Consider the following 23,173-nt stretch of genomic DNA (forward strand, 5'->3'; position numbering starts at 1 on the left):
AGTATTTTCCTTTCCTGGAAGGAATTGTGCCTGTAGATGGACTTGGTAAGTCTATGCTGTGTCCCATAAAGCCATGGCTTGTCTGCAAAGGGGGTAAGAATGAGTGCCCCCCTGCTTGTTAATGTACCACATGACCGTGGTGTTGTCTGTCTTTATCAGTAGTTGTCCCGGATGAAGTAGGTCCTTGAAGGCTGTCAGGGCATTTTGAACAGCTAGCATCTCTTTTTGATTGATATGTAGATGCTTTTGGTTTGTGGACCAGGTGCCCTGAATGCCTCTTCCTGTCATGTGTGCCCCCAAGGCATAATCTGAAGCATCCGTCGTTAGGCTCTGCCTGGGTGTAGTGAGAATGGCTGTCCCTTGTTTTGGTGACAAGCCTTTGCCAACCATCGAAACTCCTGTTGCAGGCAGGGAATGAGAGTAATCATTGTTTCCAGGCTGTGGCAATGTTGTGTCCAGACACTTTTTAGGTACCATTGAATTTTCCTCATATGCAATCTTGCATATGGAATTAGTAAGATGCAGGATGCCATGAAGCCCAAAGCCTGCAGAATTTTTCTTGCAGATAACTGGGCCTTTGTTGCCATTTCCTTGAAATAGGTAGTCAGTTGTCTTTGTTTGTCTGGAGTGAGATAAGCCATCTGGGCAGTTGTATTTAAGCTTGCACCCAGGAATATTATCTCTTGAGAGGGTACGAGTTTTGATTTCTTTTTGTTGACCTTGTACCCTAGGCATGTTAAAAGTCTTTTCACAAACGTCAGATGCTGAAGTAGAATGTCCTTGTTCTCTGCATGTATGAGGCAGTCGTCCAAGTAAGGATATATTTGTATTCCTCTTTGTCTGCAGTAAGCAATTACTGGTGCCAGGCACTTTGGGAAGACCCTGGGCGCAGTAGATAAGCCAAGGGGCAGTGCAGAGAAATGGTAAAGCTTTGAGCCAGCCTTAAATCTGAGATATCTTCTGCATGACTGTCTGATTGGGACATGCAGGTATGCCTCTTTTAGGTCTAAAGTCACAAGCCAAGCCTTGCTGCCCCCAGCATGGGCAGAAGCTGCTGCAAGGTCAACATCTTGAATTTTGGTATATCCAGGAAAGTGTTTAGAATAGATAGGTCCAGTATTGGTCTCCATGCTTTGTCCTTTCTGGGTACCAAGAACAGTCGAGTAAAATCCTTGTCCCTGCTCTTGCTGTGGCACTTGTTGAATAGCCCTCATGTCCATGAGAGCTGCGACTTGTTTTTGAGCCTCTGCCCATTGATTTTTTGGCAGGTCTGGCCAACTGTTTGCCCTTGACAGGGAATGGAAGTGAAACTTTTATCCTTGTGACACTGTCTAGAATCCATTTATCCTGGGCTATAATGTGCCAATTTTGAGAAAAAAGTGCTAGTTTTCCTAAGGGTGCTGCCAGAAGATAAGTGCTTGGTGCAAGCAGGGGGAAGTCATTGGGACAGTTTCCTGTATAGTTGTGATTTGTCTTCTCCACCTTTGGAGGTAGAAGCACCCCATTGCTTAGACCTGTAGGAACCTTGCGGCTGTGATCTGCCTCTAGAGCATCTGGATCTATCCCCTTTGAGGTGTGAGACTGGAAAGGACCAATTATTTGTAGGCCAGTGTCTGCTACATCTAAGGTGGCTGTACCTGTAAGAAATCCTTGACCATTTGCATAGATTTAGCTTTGTCCTCCATTTTCTGTAACACCTCTTCTGCCTCAACACCAAACAAGGTATCATATTGTAATGGAGCATCTAATAATTTTGCTTTAACATGATCAGGCAGGTTTTGTTCCTTTAACCAAGCATGACTCCTAATGACAGAACCCGTAACAGCGGCCCTGCATGAGGCCTCCAGGGAATCAAAACCACATTGCAAAGTATGCTTTCCAACTTGTTCAGCTGCATGCAATAAATCCTGCATTTCTTTGTTTTCTGCACATTCAGAATTTACCATCATTTTCTGTTTAAGCAGTGTCATGATATATTGCTGATATTTGAGCATATGAAACTGGCAATTTAAGGCCCTTATAGCTAAAGTAGCAGGTATGTAAATCTTTTTTCCCTATCTATCCAGTGCTCTAGAATCCCTGTCAGAGGGGGTAGGGTTTTTTGCAGTGGAAGCCTTGACCCCCTTTGGGACCCTGAGAAATAGTTTATGAGCCTGCAGTAGGGTTTTTGAAAATAAATTTATGAGAGTCAGGGACCCTGTAGTATCTGTCCAGCTTAACAGGAGCTGGAGGTAAGGAGTCAGGGGTCAGACTAGACTCAAACCACATCATCTACAATGTCTAACACAGGTGGAATAGCTAGAGGCCTGTGTTGAGGTAGTAAAAGGAAGTCTCTGAGCCTCTTAGATTCTGAAAAATCTTGGCTCTCCCAGTGGAAGTGCTCCCTCATGGTATGCAAGGTTTCCCCAAAAAAGAGTAGTCCTCAGGAGGAGAAGCTGAAGGGATTGATTCTTCAGCATCAGAATTTTCACGGGGGGGGAAGAGAATATTCCTGATCAGAGGAGGAATCACAAGAAATGGAAACCTGATCTGAAGATTCATAGTCTGTCTCTTGCCTAGGCCTCTTATCAGGAGGGGTATGGGAACCCCTGATCAAGGTAATTAAGTCTTTGGCCATTTTGAACATCTGTTTTTTGGGCATGGAGGCATGTCCATCTGACTGGTGAACTTGTTTCTTTGCCTTACAAGTGTTTTAGTCTTTGCCTGTGAAGTCGGTTTAATATACAATTGCTTAGGTCTGAATACACCCTCAGAAGCAGATGCCTGCTCAGCGGCTCTGGACCCATCTGAGGGAACAATCTCAGAGGGTCCAATACCTTGAGTTTTCAGCGGCCTGGCCAACTCCACGTGGGAGGCGGTAGCGGCCTGTGACTCTAAAGTAGCAGGAGACAGGGGCTGCAAAACCACCTCACTGAGAAGCGGCGAACCGGCAACTAGCTTAGGAGAAGCTTCGTCATCTGTTTTGGACCTCGGTTGCCTGTCTTTTTCTTTGCGTTTTTTGTGAACTCCGGTAGTCGGATGGCTATCAGACGACATTGTATAATTAAATCTTCGCCCAAAATAGCTTAATGCAAAATCGTACCGATGCTTAATAGTGCGTTGGTTAAATCTAGCACAAAACCGACAACTAGAAACGTCGTGGTCAGGGCCTAGGCAAGGAATACAGTAAGAATGAAAGTCCTTATGTGGTATTTGCTTCCCAGAAGAAATACAATTATTAACTTTTTCTGACATCGGTCTGGAGCAAGAAAAAAGTTTCCCCCAACGGGGTACTTGGCTTTTAATGAAGACTTCGGATCTGAAACTCTAACACGAAAATCTCAGGAGTCGTCCGACCAGCACTTGCGAACTGCTTCTGCTTCGGGCACCGCGAGGCAAGAAACACTGAAGAAAATGGCGTCTGCTGCATCTTTTATACCCCTGACGACATGACGTCAGGGAAGAGGCGACAGCAACCAACGCAGGACCCAAGACTTTGGAATTCGGGCCGACTTGAGGGCAACCTGCCAGCAGGATAACCCAAATGTAATGACTGCAACAGTGAAACACAAACAACATCTCAATTTGTTGTAGACAAAGGAAATTAAATCAATTAACCACTTGGCTAAAGTTACTTTGGTAACAGACTTTCCCAATTTTGATTCTGAAAAGGAGACAAATAATTGATCTGATCTCTGAATTTTTCCTTTCTATGTAAACAACTGTCTGCGGACGTCCAATAAGTATAACATGTACTTCCCTTTGTTGGCAAAATTTGGAAAACAATTGGAAGATTGATAGAGTGATGCTGGATTCTGGAGGCTTAGAAGATGCTGCTTGAAGTTCAGAGACTTTTTGAGCAGAGGTTATGGCTAAAGATTTTCCAGTTCAAAATTTTTAGTTTACACTTCACTGAATGTTCAAATAAGATGGACTTGAAGCTTGGAAAACTAAATTCAAATTCCATGGCAGAATTGAATCTTTAAAAGGGGCACTAAGAAGAAAGGTTCCCCTTACCAAAGCTTTGCAAAGTTTTGAAGAAGCTAAAGTGGAATTATTTACTCATATGTGAAAATTAGAAAGGTCATCTAGTTGTACTTTATCAAGGAGCTAGCCCCTTCATTTGCAGCCAAAAACTCAACTTTAGGTACTGGTGCTGAAAAGTGATCCATGTCTCTGTTGTGCCCAAAAAACAAATCTTTTCCATTTACTTCTGTAAATTTTCCTAGTGAAAGCTTTACGGGAAGACAAAAGAATGAGAGGTACAGGGGAGTAAAGGCTGGGTTGTTTAGCTATCAATGGAAGTGGAGAAACTATGAGGTCAACTTTAGGTCTGAAATGTCCAGGTGAATCATGTCCGTCAAGTGAGACAGGTCTGAAACCAGATCCAGAATCCATGGCAAGCGAATTAGAGGAAGCCAAAGAAAGGAGAACCAAATCTGATGAGACCAAAACGCTGACATATTGCAAGTTTCAATCGCAATAGTCCAGGAAGGAAGACAATCTTGAAAGGCCTGCATTGCTAGGAGGACAGCTGTCATTTCCAAAACACTGATTTGTGTCTTGGCCTCTTCATGGGATCAGGTGCCTTAAACTATCTTTCCCAAAAAATGCCTCCACCCATCCAACTTGAGAAGCTTCAGTGGTCACTACGGCCTTGGGCTGAAGGATGAAGGGGGTGACCTTGTAAAATCTGATCTGAGTGAATCAACCATGTGAGGTAATTTTTGCATACTTGCGTTATTCTGATCAGGGTGGATGAAGGCTGGTGTAGTATTAACCACAGTCGCCAGGGTCGACTGAAGGAGTGGTATGTAGAACTATTGCAACAGACACTGACCCCAATGTTTGAAGAATCAATCAAGTAGATAGAGAAGGATTTTGGATTATCTTTTCAACCTGAAATCAAATAGTCTGAACTCTTGTTAAGGGAAGAGAAGCTTTCACTGTGATCGTACTGAACAAGGCCCCTATGCACTCTAATACTTAAGATGGTTCTAGCGGAGGTTTGCTGTGATTGATGGTAATTCCACGGTGAGAACACATTTGGAGTATGGTCCTGTGCTTTTATCAGCAGATGCCTGCTCACAACCTGGATAGTGTCTAACTTTGGGGCCAAACAAATAACTTCCAAAGGGAGCACTGATGGAGGACGAAGGAATCTATGAAATTATGCAGGCACATCCAAATATGCCTCCTAATGGAAATACCTGAACACGCCACCCTTGAGGTACTTTCAGCTGTTTGTGAAATGAGCCTCTGACAAATTTGAAATAGACTGTAGGGTAGCCAACTGTGAGGCAACACAGGTCTCTACCTCAGAAGTAATGGCCCTGGAGAGTTATTTGGAGAATTCTTTAATCAAATCTCTCTGAAGTCTGGTGAAGTGTGCCGAATAATTCAGCGACCTTAATGTATACACTTCCGAAATCTGTCCAACATCCTTGACTCCCTGTTAAGAGGGAGAACAGAACAACTCTGTGCTTAGAGTTCCTTTCTTATGGCCACCACTATGACCATGGCTTCTAATGGTACTATTACTCCAAAATTCCTTACCTTTAGGTGGTCCCAGAATCCTGTCTAGTCTCTTAAGAATCTGCTCAACATTGCCTGATTCCTTCCACACCCACCTAGAGTTCAAATCAATGAGCTCATCGACGAGCAGTCACCCAGGAGGTAGATGGGCCAGACCCAAAGGCTTCCAGGAATACAAATGACCCTTGGAAAGGGTTTATTGGTAGACCACCCACCCCTTTGAGGATCTTCAGAATGTCTCCAAAGGAGATGTCATCAGGTGGTGATCTTTGGGGAACTTTCCCCCTCATCAAAATCAGTTTCTTCTGTGACAGACTCTTGAGGAGAGTCTAAGTGCCTCCTCTTGCACTTTCTCTTCCAAGGGACTTCTTAGGTGGGATGTTACAGAGAAGTATCAAAAGATACGAGTATACCCTGCTGCGTAGTCTGGAGATATTGTGTCTTGAGCCCCACTCTACTGCACAGGGACAGCCAGCCCAAACACACAAGATTGGGAAGGGGTCATCCTTTGTCTAGGGATACAGAAAACTCTCTCCACTGCCTCAAAAGTAGAATGCCCTGCAAAGAAGAAGGTAGGCTGTGCCAAGAAGACGTACTTCCAAACCATCGGCTCAATCCGACCCAAAGGCAGACAACCGGGGGCAGAGCTTGGAGCTTAGCTGTCCAATGAGAGGGGTCCGAGGGACAGAGACAGCTCCGACAACTTTGGAGTTGACTCCACCACCTCAGATCCAGCAATGACACTACTGCCTAAGAGTCATCCGGCTCTGACACACTTAGAGCCAGCCCACTCAGAAGGTACTGGAGTGGAAGATGCAACAAATCTTCGGATCCAACCTGGATGGATCTGGAAGTCTTGGATCCAAGAGCTCTGAAACCAAAGGTTGGATTGGACAAGGTGCCATAATAAGTGGAGTAGTACTAGTAAAGATTTCCGGACCCAATGGGGTAGGAGCTGGGAGAACTCCCATCTGAATTTTTTGTTGAAAGAAATCTTATCATTCTAGCCACATCTGCTTCTGTCAGACTCCTGGAAGAACAAGAGAAAGCAACTGAAGGGGTCCTAGAATGGTGATTTCTCTTTAGGAAAGGCAATGGAAGATGGGAAGGAATGGGATCTGGAGACAATGTATATTGGGTCCAAAGAAGCTTTTTCAGCTCCAAGTGTCTCAGATCTGAAGATGTAGATCAGATATCAGAAGCAGTCGGATCTGAGGGATTAGCGTTTAAATCCAATGAAATTGGATCCAATCGTTTAGACATCTTGAGAGGTCGTTCAATAGTAGGATCTGAGCTTGGAGAAGAGGATCTGGAATGGTCCAAAGGATGTTTTTTGGTCTCCTTTTCTCAATTTTCTTAAAGGCTTCTTGAGGTTTGAGCTCCAGTCTCAAAAAAGGTTGTTGAAAGTAAACCTTTCAAAATACGTTTAATACACGGACCTTAGTACACCCTAAAAGTAAAGGCCTTACATATACTGCAAGACTCAAATGAGCCAGGCCCAAACAGTACACAAGAATTGTGTGCATCTGAAAAAGGGATTTTGTGGCCATAGGTCTTACACTTTTTAAATCCTGAAGGTTTCTCAGCCATTCCAGTGAAAACTACAGCACTAATAAAGGAAAAACTTTTTTCTTTTTAAATGTAAAGGAAAGAAAGTGAACAATTACCAACCATGGTAATTGAAGTTACCATAAGGGTACGGATTAAAAGGAAAGAGAAAAAGAGTACCAACAATGGAAATGCTAAACAACATGGACAAGTGTAGAAAGGATAAGGGAGAAATATTTTATATAATGTGACTAGAAAGGATAATTATAAATATACTACTTTACTCACAAAAACATTAAAGCTTGAGAGCGGACAGCAACCACGTCCGTACGCGAATGCAGTAAATGAGATCAGAGGTATGGCTAGAGGACTAAAGCATTATGGTAAGGGAGGCGCACAAGAGTTATCAGTATCCACAAGCTATAAAAAGTGGCAGAGTTGGATCCGAACCCATTTGTTGAGGAAGAAATGAAAACTGGCAACATCAAATTGAGAGTTTCTGTTTAAGGTGTTATTTTAGAGTAAACAGCACAAGTTGTTTTTTTTGGCATTAAGCAGCAAGTTATATTTTTTTAGCCATACTTCAATGTCAATGAAAGATTTTGAGCCATTTCCTGTAATTTTGTTAAACATCATGGTTGAGCAGACACGGGCTGAACCACTGGCGTATTGGACTAGATTGGCAAGTACTATAGCAGTAAGTTGCTCATTTATAAAAATATCAAACAAGAAGAGAGACGAGTATTGACCCTTGGGGAGCACCCTACAGATATTGGTTCAAATGTTGAAAGGTTCTGTTGCCTGCTGGCAATTGCAAAAATAACCAAAACCAGGAGGAGGGGTAAATGACATCTACTGTTGCAAGTTCAGAGAGGAGCTTTTGGTGGGACACTGTCAAATACTTTGGAAAAGTCAAGGAAAAGTGAATAAAGAAGACTGCCCTCATTTCTGTATGTGGGGTTGGGAGGGGAGTGAAGCGGGCTAGCAGAAGGCAGTCTGTCTATGCAGTTGACGTCAGCATATGTACTGGTACACAGACCCATTTAAAATCATCTACGTTGCTAATTATGGACTAAAACGCTTACTTATTATTTGGGGACATGCAGACTCATTCCTACCCCAAATTAAATTGGCTAACAATAATTAAAATATTAAAGTGGGACAGGGACAATCACGAACATTGCCTTAGCATGCAAAGATGCAGCTTTTACAAACAATTAACGGAGAAAAAGAAGCAAGCCTTGCTAACAAGTAATTTAACAAGGACTGCTAGCCCAGTGACCAAAAAATGATAAAGACATACAGCAGTTAACTTACATTTACTACTTTACTGGTCTTTTGCAAGCTGAAAAAGGAAAGTAAAATGTAGTCAAAGGGTTCATTGGTACATGTGCAATGCATTGCTGTGTTTTGTAAAAACACAAACTGTAGCTTGAAGTAACTGGCAGTGAGAAGACAAGTGACTGCCTTAAAAAATGAGAGAGAATGAGAATAGGACAAGAGGAGGAATACTTTATGTCATATATATTTGTCACATTGAAGAATCCAGCATTAATCTCTTACAGGTAATACAACAAGGGGACACTAATATACAGAATGCCCCCTGTGGCAATATTTTCAACCTCAGTCATTAATCAGGGAAAACTAATGGGCTGCCTTGATAAAGAATGGTAAAGGGAGATGGAACCTATAACCACACACCTAGGAACAGACAGTTGTTATAGATATGCAACAGAACCCTACTATGCTAGTAAGGTGTACACAGGACAAACTACTGCACTGCAAGCTTTTGGATATGGAGTTGAAACAGGTTTTGCATGTCTATGCTATGCAGATAGCAATATTTGGTTACACATCTTACAGTTTTCCTGTAAGAAACTTATTTACATATGGCATTTTCCTCAGAATAATTTTAGAAATACCAGAAGTCACTGAATCTAGGTGTTGATGTGTTATGTTCCAAGCTAACTATACAAGCATGTAATTGGAATGGACACTGAATAAGATTAAATGGGCAACATGAACCATAACACCGCAAGACCGTGTTCTTCATTTTTAGTTATTGCATACCCCACCTCTAGGCATTACATTAGAAGATATTATATTCAACTGGATTACAGTAATCCTATCTGTAGTATTGGCTACCATATTTAAATTTTGGAAGATGATAGAGTTGCACTGGCAAGACTATTTTTTGCACCTTTGACTAAGCTTTATAATTTGGTCAAGAAGGAACTGGAACACAGACACCTGGTGAGTTTTCATCAATATTTTTACATTTACAGGTTCATAGGTGTTTACTAGGCTGGCGATCACAAGGGCCTTTTTAAGCCTAGCCATGCATCCCAAATCTCTGACAAGTTCTGATACCCTTGATAAGTTTAAGCAGAGGTTTTGGAGATGAACCACTTACAGGTTACCTGTGCCCATTAGAGACATAGGTGCCAAACCAGGGATGAGTTTCTGGTTTCCCATCCAATTGTTCAAGTTGCACTTGAATTGTGTTGGGGAGGAACTCTGCTTCACATGGATAAGGAGCCCGTTCCAAAAACATGGTAGTCTTTGGGATATATACCGCTCTCTCTCTCCAGCAGGACCCATTTATATCACAGGCAAGATTTAAGTCTTTAGAACGGGTAATTCTGGTGCTATTTGTAGATATGCAGGAGATCCATTAGACCGGGGTCTGACAATGCCCTGTATGCCAGGCATAGATTTCCCCTCAAAAGCCTGTAGGAGACAGAATACAGGGATAGGGTTTTGAGGCAGTCTGCATAGGACATTGTACTTGCGCCCTCTATTCTTTTAATGAGGAACCTCTGTGGAAGTTCCAATTGTTGGATATGCCTGGTTAGGTACATACCAAAGGGGGCATTGTACTCAATGACAAGTCTGATGAATGCCAAATACAGTAGAACAAGAATTTTATTGGACTTGGATGCCATTCCTTTGCTTATAAGTTGAGCAGCATACAATGATTTCCTCACCACTGTAGAAACGATGGTCAAAGGCTAGATCACTCTGTGTCCTTAAGTCCTCGAGACAAAATATTTTGTTAGTGGATGACAGAATTAAAGATTTATTTGGTCCAGAACAGAGATTGGTTTAAAAACATGAACTCCTTGAAGCATTTACTTGTTATAAGCAAAACCCTAACATTCAAGCTGTGCAATGATCTCATTGGGCAGGGACTTACAATTGTAGATCTTGTAGGTATTGCAACTACATTGATAGCAATGCAAGTACATTTACTCCTCCAAGTACAGGGAGAGTCTATACTTTTTCATTTTTAGCAGACTGCACCACAAGGGATTTAGTGTATCTAGCAAGGTGTAGTGCATGCTCGTGTTTTTATGTTGGAAAGACAAACCACTGTTTTGAAACAGCATGTTTGGGAACACCTATATGATATTAGAACTTCTAATGTTAACAATGCCTTGGCTAAGCACATTTTGAGTTGTGCCAATACACATTCAGTCATCTTTCTGGTGTTACAAATTACACAAACTACTCTTAGGTTAGGGAACATCATTAACAGAACCAAATGGGAATGGTTAAAATGGATTGTTTTGGTCCGTGCATGGGCATGGTCTGAACAAAAATGTACCAATAAAACCATATTTGAAATCATACCCTCCTTTCAGGTGATTTGGTTGGTTAAGTTGCATATAGATACCTACATCATGCGTTTTACAGAAGTAGGAATGAAATATGTTGCATCCACAACCCTTCTAGCAGATTGGTTAGTTTGTGCTGTACACTATTCGCCAATGCTTTTTTTTTTTAATATCACATGAGGTCTTCGGTGTTTTACTATTGGTTACTATGTTACATGAATGGAAGTGATTATTGCAATGTATTTTAGGATCTCAAGAAGCGCAGTTTCTTGGCCGTGAAAGTGCTTATCCATTCTGTATTTGTTTTATCTGTTGTTTTTATTAAACTGCTTGGGTTTTACAACACTGGCCATGTCTGTATACTTTACGTTTCATTGGAGTTTGTTGGATTTGTATTTTTGGATGCAAGAACACTTCGTTCTACTGTGTAGTTGGTGTTTCTTCTTCACTGAGTGCTAACCTGAGCAGTTTTTTTTTTTTTTTTTTTTTTTTTTTTTTTTTTTTTTTTTTAAGTGTTTTAAGCAACTGATGACACTTTGAAGTGGCTCACAGTTCCAAACATACATTTTAATGACCCAAAAGATACAATACTAACAATGAGCAACTCTGTACTTATGGAAAAAGGGAATGGGACTGAAGTGGTCTACTTGTGTTCATTTATAAATTACAAAGAACCTCTCTTCTCAAAACTGTTAACTAAAACCTAAATGTTACAACTCTACCGTTTTCAAAACATTCCTCTAAATATTCCTTGAATGTTAAGCAGTACAATTTATCATCCTTTAATCAAACAAGATGATTCTATGGATATCCAGAAATTTACTTCAGAACTGACCAGTGTGGAAAGCGGGTGATGCCCAAGGGACAGTACTAGCAAGGCAAGAATGGTCATGAGACTCAGTGGCCTTGTAATAATTTACGAATCTGTATAATAAGAGAGCTGAGCTACACTTCTGTTATATTCATTAAATGACATGGATTACAATGAACAAGCATTCCGTCCATATCTGTTATCCATGTTGTTCAGATTTATATCTTACTTCTTAAAATGCAACCACATCTACATCAAAACTAAAACACTGCATTTATTCAAAATGTTCTTTTATAAAATTCTGCAAACAATGCTTATGTTATACATCAATAAATTAACTATGTCACCAGCTTTTCTTCTGGTTCCCTTTGTCTACTGGATGTGCCTTAGCCTCAGTATCAACTTGTTCAATTTCCAGGACTAGACAGGAGATTGAAGACACCAGTGTACCATCATACAGCTGCTGAGGAGAGTGCCCCAACTCCCACCAACCCAGGCCAGCCTTTAGAACTTCACAACCACTCCCCTTGGGAGATGCGTATCTGCCTAGTCATGTGTAATCTCACAACTAAACAGCACAGAGCTCACCAGGCTCAACAGTGCTTTATTGCTGCAAGGTTAAGCTGCCCCAAAAAGATGAGTGAACCAGTGTCGGTTGTTCACTACCATCCATCCCTTGCAACCCCTTCAGCAACAGTGCTGCTATTCAGACAGATTGTCTGAGGTGCGGGATGGGCTTTAACCCTTACAATATGGGACCACTGCTTGGACTGTGTAGTTTATTAGCATTAAGTTGATGGGTGGCCTTTCTCAGTTAAATCTTTTAACTGCCATGTAGGACTGTACCAGAAAGTCATGAAGACAAACTGTACATGCAGCACCCATAACTGCACACCAGCTGTAACACCGTAAACACGAGTATGACCTTCGCCTATTATGTGAAATTACTAAAACAAAATAGATTATACATTGTGTTATTTGTAAACTAATAAACCAAGCTAAAAACTTTTTCAAGTTTTCTTTAAACATCAGAAAAGTGTGCATGTCAAGAGTTTCAAACCAATTTCAAAAGGCTCACATTCACAAAATAAATATTCTGATCAACAGCAGGTAATTTCATGAGCAAATGCTTTTATATGATATTGGACATCTAAAAATATCACTGAGAGCAGGAGTTTAAAATGAAATGTAGTTACACTGCATAATCAAATAATCAATGTCAAAAGTTACCTTCTCATCAAATGCGAATACAAAAGGAGCTGCAAGAAAACTTGAGAGCAGTATGCAAACAATGCAAATAAAATTGCACCAAAAAGGTGGTATTTTGACTAGTACTCTAGGCCAGGTAACTATTAAAAATGTTATGCAGACTTTCCAAAAATACATGCACAGGTGCCTCAAAGCACATAAAGGATTTAACCAAACGTGGTAGCATAATCCATCCATAATCTCAGGGAATACGTGTACAAATTAAATTAAACCAGTTATACAAATCACCTGTGGAACTATGTATGTATGTTACACATGAAAATTAAAACAAAACAGAAAAATTATTTTGTAATGTAGTGGTCAACCACCACCATTCAAGCATCTATGATGCCACTGGTTGCAACTTTTTCTGCATATGACAGCATCACTTAACAAGAAGTTTATGTTGTGTCTTGAAATTGATCAGATTACAACAGTCAAAGCACACTAGTGAATGTTTAAAATAACCAAATGACTATCAGTTGGGACCCAAGGGGCAATAACAGTGGCAACAGTAGTATAACGAATTCACTGAACTTTGCTTCTAACTCGGGCTAACAAACATAGCTATCAATTTATGTGTACAAACAAGAGACAGTTTAAAAAAAAAGTCCTTAATAGTTGCAGAATGGCACAGTCATAAAATCCTGGTAAAACAGACAAATATGGAGCATTTACAAGCCATTTCACTGCATCATGGAAAATATATGTAAAAGTTGCTCCTAAAATCAATTTAAAACATTTTCAGCACAATTTCCGTAGGTCTCAAAGCCAAGATTCACCAGAAGCAGGCTTTTCAAAGTTGTAATGACTCCTCTACATAAAAAGCACTCAATATGTCTTAGCCAAGCAACACATAGCAACCAAAACAGATACTCCAAAACTCAGATGTACCTTTTTTGGACTTTGCACCAATCTTCAGTTTTGATGGCCAAGCAATTTGAGTATTCGTCTCCTCCATAATCTGTTAAAGTAGACAGAAAAAATAATATCGTTAATGCCCACTTCAAAAAGTTTTTAGCACACGAATCAAGCTGCAAAATATTTTATTACATCCTGGTTCAAAATAATACTAACACCAGTGTGCTGCCAGTTTCAGTTCTACAACTGAAAGATAGCATCACCATGCTACTAGGGTACTGCCATTGAACTCCGGAAGAGTTTTTCACCTTCAATAAGAAATAAGCAGGGGATCACAGGTTCAGAAAAAAGAAAGCAGAATTCTACCATGAGTATAGGACTCAAACAGCAACGGCATTTAAAGACCACTTAGAATATAAACTATTTTTTTATCCACCACACATTTTATATATATATATATATATATATATATATATATATATATATATATATATATATATATATATATATATATATATATATATATATATATATATATATATATGTCTAGGACTATTCACGCACATTTGACTGTGCGCAATTCACTGAAAGCACATTTGACTGTGCGCAATTCACTGAAAGCACAACTCACTGAAAGTTATTTATGGCCTTTTTCCCCACTGTTGTGTGACCATGGAGTTAGTATATATAGTAAGGGGGGTGTGGGGGGCACCGGCCCCAACTTTTTAAAATATTTTGAACTATATACATGGATACTTGCAATTCCAATAAATTACTCTTTTCTAAACTTAATATATATATATATATATATATATATATATATATATATATATACAAACTATGTAGGGGGGCTATGCTCCCCACACCCCTCCTTAGGGAAGGGGCTTCTCCCGTCACACCCACACTTACTCCAAGGTAACACAATAGTGGAGAAAGAGCAAAGGGTTCCAACACTGAAAAGTGTTCCTCTCTTTCTAAGCCATGCCTTGGCAAAGACACAGTGAAATCATTCAAGTTAGAGTTTCAACAAAAATTACTTACAGAAGCATTTTAATGCATGTGCCCCTACAGACTAGAATTAACTGAAACAGTTATTTGCTAAAACTACATGATCCCAAGGTAGTCCAAACAGCTAACAGGCAATAAGTGGCAAAAATGAACAAAAACATTTACTCATTTTAAATACCTGAACTTTTTGGTGCATCACCCCCCACCCATGTGCAAGCAGTGGTGTAGCAAAAAATACCATTTTGCATACAAACTCTTTTACTGCTACCAATCCACATGGCATTTAAAAAAATGGACACATCCTTCAAACCCCAACATTTAATAAGTACACACAACTTTAGATCTGCAATCCTCTCTGTGACCAAGTAATGTACCGCTTGTTAGAAGCATCACTTGAAAGTTTTAGGCACAATACAGCCTGAAAAAGTTGCAATGTTTCTGAATGTTTGGATTACACCCTTGTGTGAAAGTCTTGCATTATATAAACTTACCCCCATGAGACTTCTGTTAGACTTCTCATACAATTTTATTAGCTCAGAGACCCCACTCAGAACAACTCTTACAGCACTTACTTCCTTACACAGATTATGCTTCCAGAAATCAACATTACTCCACACTGGCCTGAGGAGGGCAAGGAGGGCACATACAAAGGAATTTTGGCTTACTGCTTTCTATTACTGACAAATTTTCCCAAGTGAAAAGTTGTTTACATTTGTACGTGCTGATTAGGAATTTGACTGAAAAATTTTAATGAAAGCTCATTCATTAAAAAATAATTTTAAAGGAATAGACATTATGAATCATATGCAGCGTTAACATACATTCAAGACACAGGCAGAAAGGTATCAGAGCATTTTTAAAATTGCATTCATATAGTCCAAGGTATTTACAACACAGTATATGCATAAACTGTATAAATACTGAGATCTGAAGTGGATGTATGACAATCAGTGGCAATAGATGTGTACAGAACATGGATAATGTAGTTGCGTATTAAGTACACTCACCTTAAAAGATAACTAAAGACAACCCAATGTCAAAAGAAATATAACATCTGCCAAATTATTCAGACCTTCTCACTCTAGAAATGCAAAAGCTGTTGCTATGAGGAAGACGCGTTGACTTTTTTTTTTCCAATTGCTACTTTTTTTTTTTTTTTTTTTTTTTAATAGTTTTGATATAAAAGTATCTGCCCAATGTTTCAAACTTGCTGTAGTATATGTAACTGTTGTTGGAGGATGTATTTTGCATACAAAATATTAGTTTAGCAAATATTTGCCTACACGGGCATACACATTTCGAAAGAGAGTACTTTTAAAACATACATGGTTAAACACAGGTAACACTGCCGCCCTTTAAAAGAGTTTAATACCTGCATACCTCTCAAATGTTACAGATTTTGGTAGAATTCCAGGTTTTTGATTTTTTTTTTTTTTTTTTCTGTCCCTCATAACATTTTTGTTTTGCTGCCAAATCACTGTGGGTTGAAATCAATAAATAACTTACATCTGAGTTTCTTATTTCATCTCCTTCAGAAAACACAGGCCAAAAGATCCTGTTATTCTAGCAACTTTCTAGATTTATAACAGCAATATTTGAAATCTGCCCCTATTTTTGTATCTTTCTCCCATTTTAGACTTTGTTCAGACTTATTAAACTAAAAGGATAAGAGGCATGTAACTGTAGCCAACACTCAATCTCGATGTCTTCTACTTCCATGCATGCATTTTTCTATTTTTAACATTATGTATGCATTTTAATTTTACACACACTAAACAGGAAAAGCTTTGCAAGCATAAAATAATGGTAAACAGCAGCTTAATATGCTGCCATGAAGAAGCAAACTCGCTTTTCAACAGGCATTACCTGTACGTTAACACCCTGCTGGCGAACATTCATTCTCCAATCAGGATTTAATGCATTAGTTTTTGCCCATTCTCTAAGGAAAGGTATCTTACCAAAAGAAATGTGGTAACTAAAATACCATCTTATGGTGGATAGAAAATGAGTACATACAGGGATTAATGATGGTGAACAGACTTCATAAAAGATGTACAGAAATCATGATCACCACAATCAACGGTGCAACGCTAACTTGCACTACACTTCAGAGCAGAACTTTCCCCACACTCTTATTCCACCGCATCATCACACTACTCCATGCACAGAGCACATGTAACCCCCCAAAGAACCGTGATTTAGGAATATACCAAGGGAATACAGACTGGTACCAGCTTCTTAAGTTATGTTACTGGAACTGTATGCATACAGTTGGTGTACTGCACCTAACAATGCCAATCCACCTAATGCAGGTCTTTGGGTTGTGGGAAGAAATCCATGTGAAAACAAGGATAATATACAGACTCCACACATAAGGCACTCCAGCAAAGAACTAATACACAAACTCTTAATGTGAGATACTTCTCACTTTGCTACCTGTAAACTAAATGACCATATGTTGAAAGTAGGACTATATATTACTGAAAATGATTAACCTTTGCCAAAGTTGGGTGACCACAAAGCTAGTAACATTAAGTGCCAAAGCTCCTCCTACAAGTGGTGCTTGTGGTCATCATTCCAGGTGTTCAAATTTACATTTTCTCCCACTGACAATTTCAGTGAAATACATTCTCACTTAAGAATCACTTATGGGTTGGTTTCCAAAGTCTTGCTCTACACTACTCCAAGTTTTGGAGGAATTAAAAGGAGAACTGTTGCCATTTCCCACCGGCCAGATGAGCTCAACTTTCTGGGACAGTTTAGCACACTGTTCAGGTGTCCCATGCCTGTAAATTGCAGAAGTGATAATGCACATTTCCCTCATACTAATGCAGTTTATGCTGACCTGACTTGCATTACGGTAATATGGATACATTATAGGGCTTTACTAGCTTTTGCCAAATGGGTTTTGCTGGAAGCATGGAATGTCTAAAACCTACTGAAATGCAATTCAACTGGAAAACAGGCACCGCGACACTGGCCTGCCGCCACCTCCACTGGAAACATTAAGTCCATTCTGGTGATTGAGAGATGTGCTTTAGTGCATTTTCATTGATATCGCGACTGTCAACCAAAACTGCATTAAGAAACTATTGATACGATCATATATACAAACATACTCTAGTGCCATGGTAATTCATTTTATATGAACACAAAAATGCAGAATGTAAGCAAAGCTAGCATGCACTGCATTAACATTACATCACCCAAGAAAGCAGACATCTGGTACACGGAGAAAGATGCACATGTTATCCCAGAATACTGTAATGTTATACGCCATGGAATCCCACACTAAAAGCGCTATATCCCACAAACGAAAAGGGTCAACTGATTAAATTAATCTTACTGCAAAAACTCTGGATGACCATTTACACGCCATAGGTGGGCATTATACCTCTCAAGTGTCAAACATTGTGTGGAAAACCACTAGAGCTCAGCCTCAAATCCCAATTATTTATTTTATTTTTTATTTTACATTTGTTGACCGGGATAGTCCGACTGGATGCATATCCATTTTCAGCAGAGGCCCGGGGAGAAAAGCTCCAAGGGTAAGCAGATACAGCATTACATATTACAGACTATTTACAGAGATTACATAAGTAAGCAAGTTAAACAAGTTCCACATGTTACAGTTAATCCTGAGCGCAAGTTAGCAGATTTTTACACATTCTAGAGAGTTAGCCAGGCTTGATACATTGACATAGCCAGTTAAGTGACAAATGTTGTTTGAGTCTAGTTTTAAATTGACCTAAGGTGAAAAGTAAGGTAATATCAGCTGGAAGAGAGTTCCAGGATCTACTTACAGAGTTTGCAAAGAGAGAATCACAGGCTGTGTTATTAATTTTGCTAGTCTGAATTAGTAGTTTGTTAGAGGATCGAAGTGGTCTACGATTGTTATAGGGGGGTGATAATATTTTTAAGTGCAGGAGTATTGTCCGGATTATAGAGGATTTTATAGGCCATAATCAGTTGGTTATACTGGATTAGGCTGGGTAGTTCAAGCCACCCAAGCCGATTTATATTGCTGCAATGATGTGTCCTAAAAGGCAGCCCAGTGGCAAACCTGGCAATGTGGTTGTAGCAAATTGAGAGTTTGTTAAGGACAGTCTTGTTTAAATTCGAGAGTAGACGGGATGCATACAGAAGGGTTGAAAGAAGGTGAGAGCGAGCTATGGCAATTTTAGCTGGAGGGGTTAGGAAGGCTTTTATTCTGTAAAGTGACCCTAGTTTTTTTATCGATGGTTTTGATAGTTTGGTTAACATGTAGGTCAAATTTTAGATTATTGTCTATGATGACACCTAATAGTTTTGTAGAGGGGTCAGGGGAGATTATTGTGCCATCATTTGATTTTATGATAAAGGTGAAAGCGGTAGACCTACGTGTTGGTGAAAATAACAGCATTTTAGTTTTTTTTGGATTTAGGATCAGACAATGTTCAGAAAGCCAGTTTTCTATCGTATTAAAGGTGGTCTGGGTAGCTGACCATAACTCTACTGGAGATGTGGCTGAGCAAATGAGAGTAGAGTCATCAGCATATTGGATACAGCTGACTTTTGGGATGACAGTATAAAGGTAGTTAATGAAGATGGAGAACAGCAAGGGCCCTAGTATAGACTTTGTGGTACTCTCCAAGGGTGTTAGGTAGAAGGTTAGAGAGTTTGTTCTGCCAGAGGACAGCCTGCTGTCGACCATTCAGATAGGATTGAAACCATTGAAGGGCTCTAGTATCTAGACAGAATGTTTGCAGGGTGTGGATTAAAAGCTGGTGATCAACCATATCGAATGCCTTGGAAAGATCCAAAAGAACTATTTAAAATGCATAAAATAAAATTACTATCTGGAAAAAAAATCCAGTGACCAATGCAATTTCAAAACTAATTAACACCATTTCCAAGGCAAATTAGTCTCATGACCATCAATGGCTTGCTAACACCCATCTTCAGGTTGTCCTCAAAGTTACCCCATCTTTGTGAAAGATAAGACAGGGTTTAATCACCATAAAAGTTTCCAACTCAAATACCCTCCCCTTGCATATGTCAAAGCAATGAGCAACACTTTTTCCAATACAAGAACCTCAAATCAACCACAAGGAAAGCAAACTTCTCCAGTGCAGTCATCTTGGTAAACACTAGAAAACCCTTTCCAGTTAGCCAAATACAATTTTTCCACCAGCTGGTTTCTTAACCTCCTTTAACACCTTTTGCGTATTCTCAAAAAATGGGTAAAGAACTATTTAAAATGCATCATCCAGGCAGTGAGTTGATGTAACTGAAGGTTGGGGTGGATCAATGAAAACTTGTACTGAGTGAATAAGTTAATTGTGAGGAAGCTTATGGCAATTGCCTTTGGCAATTCTGAGAAGAGAAAACTCCCTTATGGCACAAACAGTGGCCATCAACTCACTTCTGGAGAATACTTCTGAATCTTTAAAAGAAACATATTTTTCAGAGGAAAGGCATACAGGAACATCCACATCCTTGGGAATGAAAAGACATCTTGCATTTCAAGCATTTGTGCAAGGAGTTCTGGACCAGAATTTCCTTAACTGTTATAAATGGAGGCAAACCAACCTGAAGCATTCCGTCAATTCTTATAAAGACCCTAGGTGCAACTTCCACTCATGGAAGTCGGTTCTGATCTTGCTCGGTTTGTCTGCTACAGCACTCTGCTCTGATGAGATGCAAGTAGCCTACAGTGACAATGTGCTGAGCTGCTAGTTCCTAGGCAATCACAGCTAGTCTGTAAAAAGGGGCAGGGACAGGTTCTTCCCTATTTATGTACCACATCAGAATATAAAGATCATTTTTGAGATGAGATCATTTTTGAGATGAGCATTTTAGTGCCATCATTTCTTTGACATTTGTGTCTTTAAATTGGTCCCGCTTGTTCCACAGACCCTGGACTTTCACCTCTTTGGATACAGCTTTCCAAGCCAAGTCTGTGGCACCTGTGGTTACAGACTGAGTAGGATCTGGAAAAGAAAAAACACATACCTAGGTTATGGGACAACTGATTTAACCACCTGAGTATCTTTCTTTTACAAACCCTAGTACCGAGAACTGAAAGGATAGAGGGTGCTGGTGTTGGATCCAACTTGATATGATGAACCACTGAATGTTCATGTGAAGTCTGACTAAAGAAATGTTGAAGCCATGAAACCTAGAATGCTGGGGTATTCCCTGGCAGTTGTCAGAGTCTGGATGGAAAATATCAGAAACTTTTCTTTACAAAATTCCACTTTGTCTCGAGAAAGAAATAACATCAGAAATGTATATAGGTGACACCATAAAAAACAACTAATCCAGGAGAAGGAATGAGAGAATTTCTGTAAGTTCACTTAAAAACTCAGTTTGAGAAAAATGTTCCTTATCCAATAGAGAGATTCTAGGCAGATCTTGAAAAAAGTGTGCAAATATAAGAAATCCATCTAAACATTGAAAGATCAATTAATGTTACAGGGCATTCACATACTTCCATATTTAGATGGCTGAAGCAAACTCAAAACTAAAATAGAAAACTTAATTAAATATAAACCAGACAGAAATTTAAAAAAATGCCTGAAATCTTTTGAGAATTGGAATGTGATAAGCATCTTTTTAAATCTAGAGTTACTGGAAAACTGGAATGAGGTGTAATACAGACTATATAACATTCTGGAATCTTGATGTTAAGGTTTGGAAAACATAGGCCTACAACAGGTCTCAGTGTTCCTTCTTTGGCACCAGAAATATTCAAGTAAAATCCTTTATTTGGTCTGGAGAAACAGGATCCATCAACCCTTGAGACATCATTTGACCTAAAACAGTAGGAAATAAAGGTGTTTGTGTGAATATGTGAAGACTGATCCCTTGGACAGGAAGGACTCCCATGGCCACTTATAGCCCTTTTGAATGATTTTCAGAACTCATGCATTAAGTTATCTGGTGTCACACGGAAAAGTGAAGATCTAGACTTTGGGAAATGTTGGGTTGCCGAGGAGAGAAAGAAAACAGACTCAACAGTCAATCTGATTTTTAAAGTTGTCGGTTTTGGGAGAATCCTTTGCTTTTGAAACTCACTGCTATTTTCTGAAAGACTGTTTCTCTGTGTTCTGTTGTGATTGCTTATTCCGTTTCCTACAAAAGGATACTGAACAAGAAGGAAAGTTTGTTAAAAACCTGGGTACACATTTAAATTAACTTTCCACTTTCATTAAATCTTTTGTGGATCTCAGAGGAATGGCCAAATAATACCTCTATCTGATGACATGAAAGCTGAGCACTTGAAATGCTCCTCTGGATAAAATTCTGAGAACACAGGGAGGCAATGTTTTCACTGACCTAGTGGCAACTGCTCTAGAAACATTGAAACGTTCTTATGGTACATTTGGAGTGTTCAATTGCTAAAGGCACAGAAGAAATTAAGGTAATTGAGAGATGACAATCTGAATCGCTAAAGGAACAGAAGAAATTAAGGTAATTCAGAGATGACAATCTGAATCACTGAAGGAAGGTCAAAAATTAACTTTCTCATACTGTCAAAGGAAGCCAGCAGAAACAGACATGCGAGCCTAATGATTCACTGTTCTGAAGGTTAAGTAGCAGTAGTATAAACATTCTTCCCAAACCTATGAACGGCTTTTTAATCCTTGTCGAATGAACAGGGTTAGGAGTCATAAGATGTTTGGCAGAAGATGGCTTTGACAGAGAACTTACTGCACAGTATGAACTAGGATTTGAAAACGGGAAGCTATGGGTCTGGGGAAACTTGTATAACTTACACAATTTAGCTATAGAATTTCTGGGAGCAGGTGGTGGACTGTCACAAACTACTGGTTGTGAAGCAGGTACCCTTCTAAGAGGGACCAAATCAAGGCAACAGCTTCACGATGAAGAAAAAACACCTGTAGCAAATTGTAACATTTTTGCTGGAATTGTAATAGTTTTTTTGTTCTTACTACTGCCACAGGAGTTTTACCAGCATCTAAAAAAAAGACAACTCATCAGAGGGGAATCTGAAGAGTCAGATTCCCTATTTTTGTGGGATAGAAATACTCTAAATCGTATTCCTGTCTGTAAGCCCAAGAATCAATCTGAAAAAGAGGGAAATCTTTTCTTTTTTAAATGAAGGTAAGACTCAGAATGTAATGACTCAAAGACTTTAAACCTTTAGCAACACCCTGCCAGTGCACATCTGTCCTGGCTGAACTGGACACAGATGAAGAAAAATGCCTATGTTCATGCTTCTTCAGGGGAAACCTCACAAAAAGAGCAGCCTAAAGAAAAGGTCTTTTCCCCAGGAATCAAGTTTATTAGAATGGCCTCACAAAGGAACATCATCCCCTCTCTCCTCTGATGCTAAGAGTGGTTTCTCCCTGTCCAAAGAGGAGAGAAGTGAAAAAAATGGCTGCAGTGGATATGCCTGACATTTGGTCTACAACAGATTTCTGAGGAACAGAGCCAGAGAGAGAGAAACACTGAGTGGTTCAAGAAACATATTGTCACAACAGAGTCACTCAAACAGCAAAGGCAAAGGAGGATCTAAGGTCAAGACCAAGGCCATGCATAGTTCATTCTCTCTAGAGAG

At 39.6% G+C, this 23,173-nt stretch overlaps 1 protein-coding gene across 1 annotated transcript in view; it reads right to left on the bottom strand.

Annotated features, from left to right (window-relative positions):
* BICC1 (BicC family RNA binding protein 1) overlaps positions 1-23,173 on the bottom strand; it is a 1,908,684-nt gene that overhangs the window by 1,591,060 nt on the left and 294,451 nt on the right. The window contains exon 3 of the mRNA XM_044056407.1: positions 13,633-13,702. Coding sequence (XP_043912342.1) covers positions 13,633-13,702 — 70 coding nt within the window. The remainder of the gene's footprint in view (positions 1-13,632; positions 13,703-23,173) is intronic.

The sequence above is a fragment of the Protopterus annectens genome, chromosome 14.part0 (assembly GCF_019279795.1).
Source record: "Protopterus annectens isolate FY-2018-M chromosome 14.part0, PAN1.0, whole genome shotgun sequence".
NCBI lineage: Eukaryota > Metazoa > Chordata > Ceratodontiformes > Protopteridae > Protopterus > Protopterus annectens.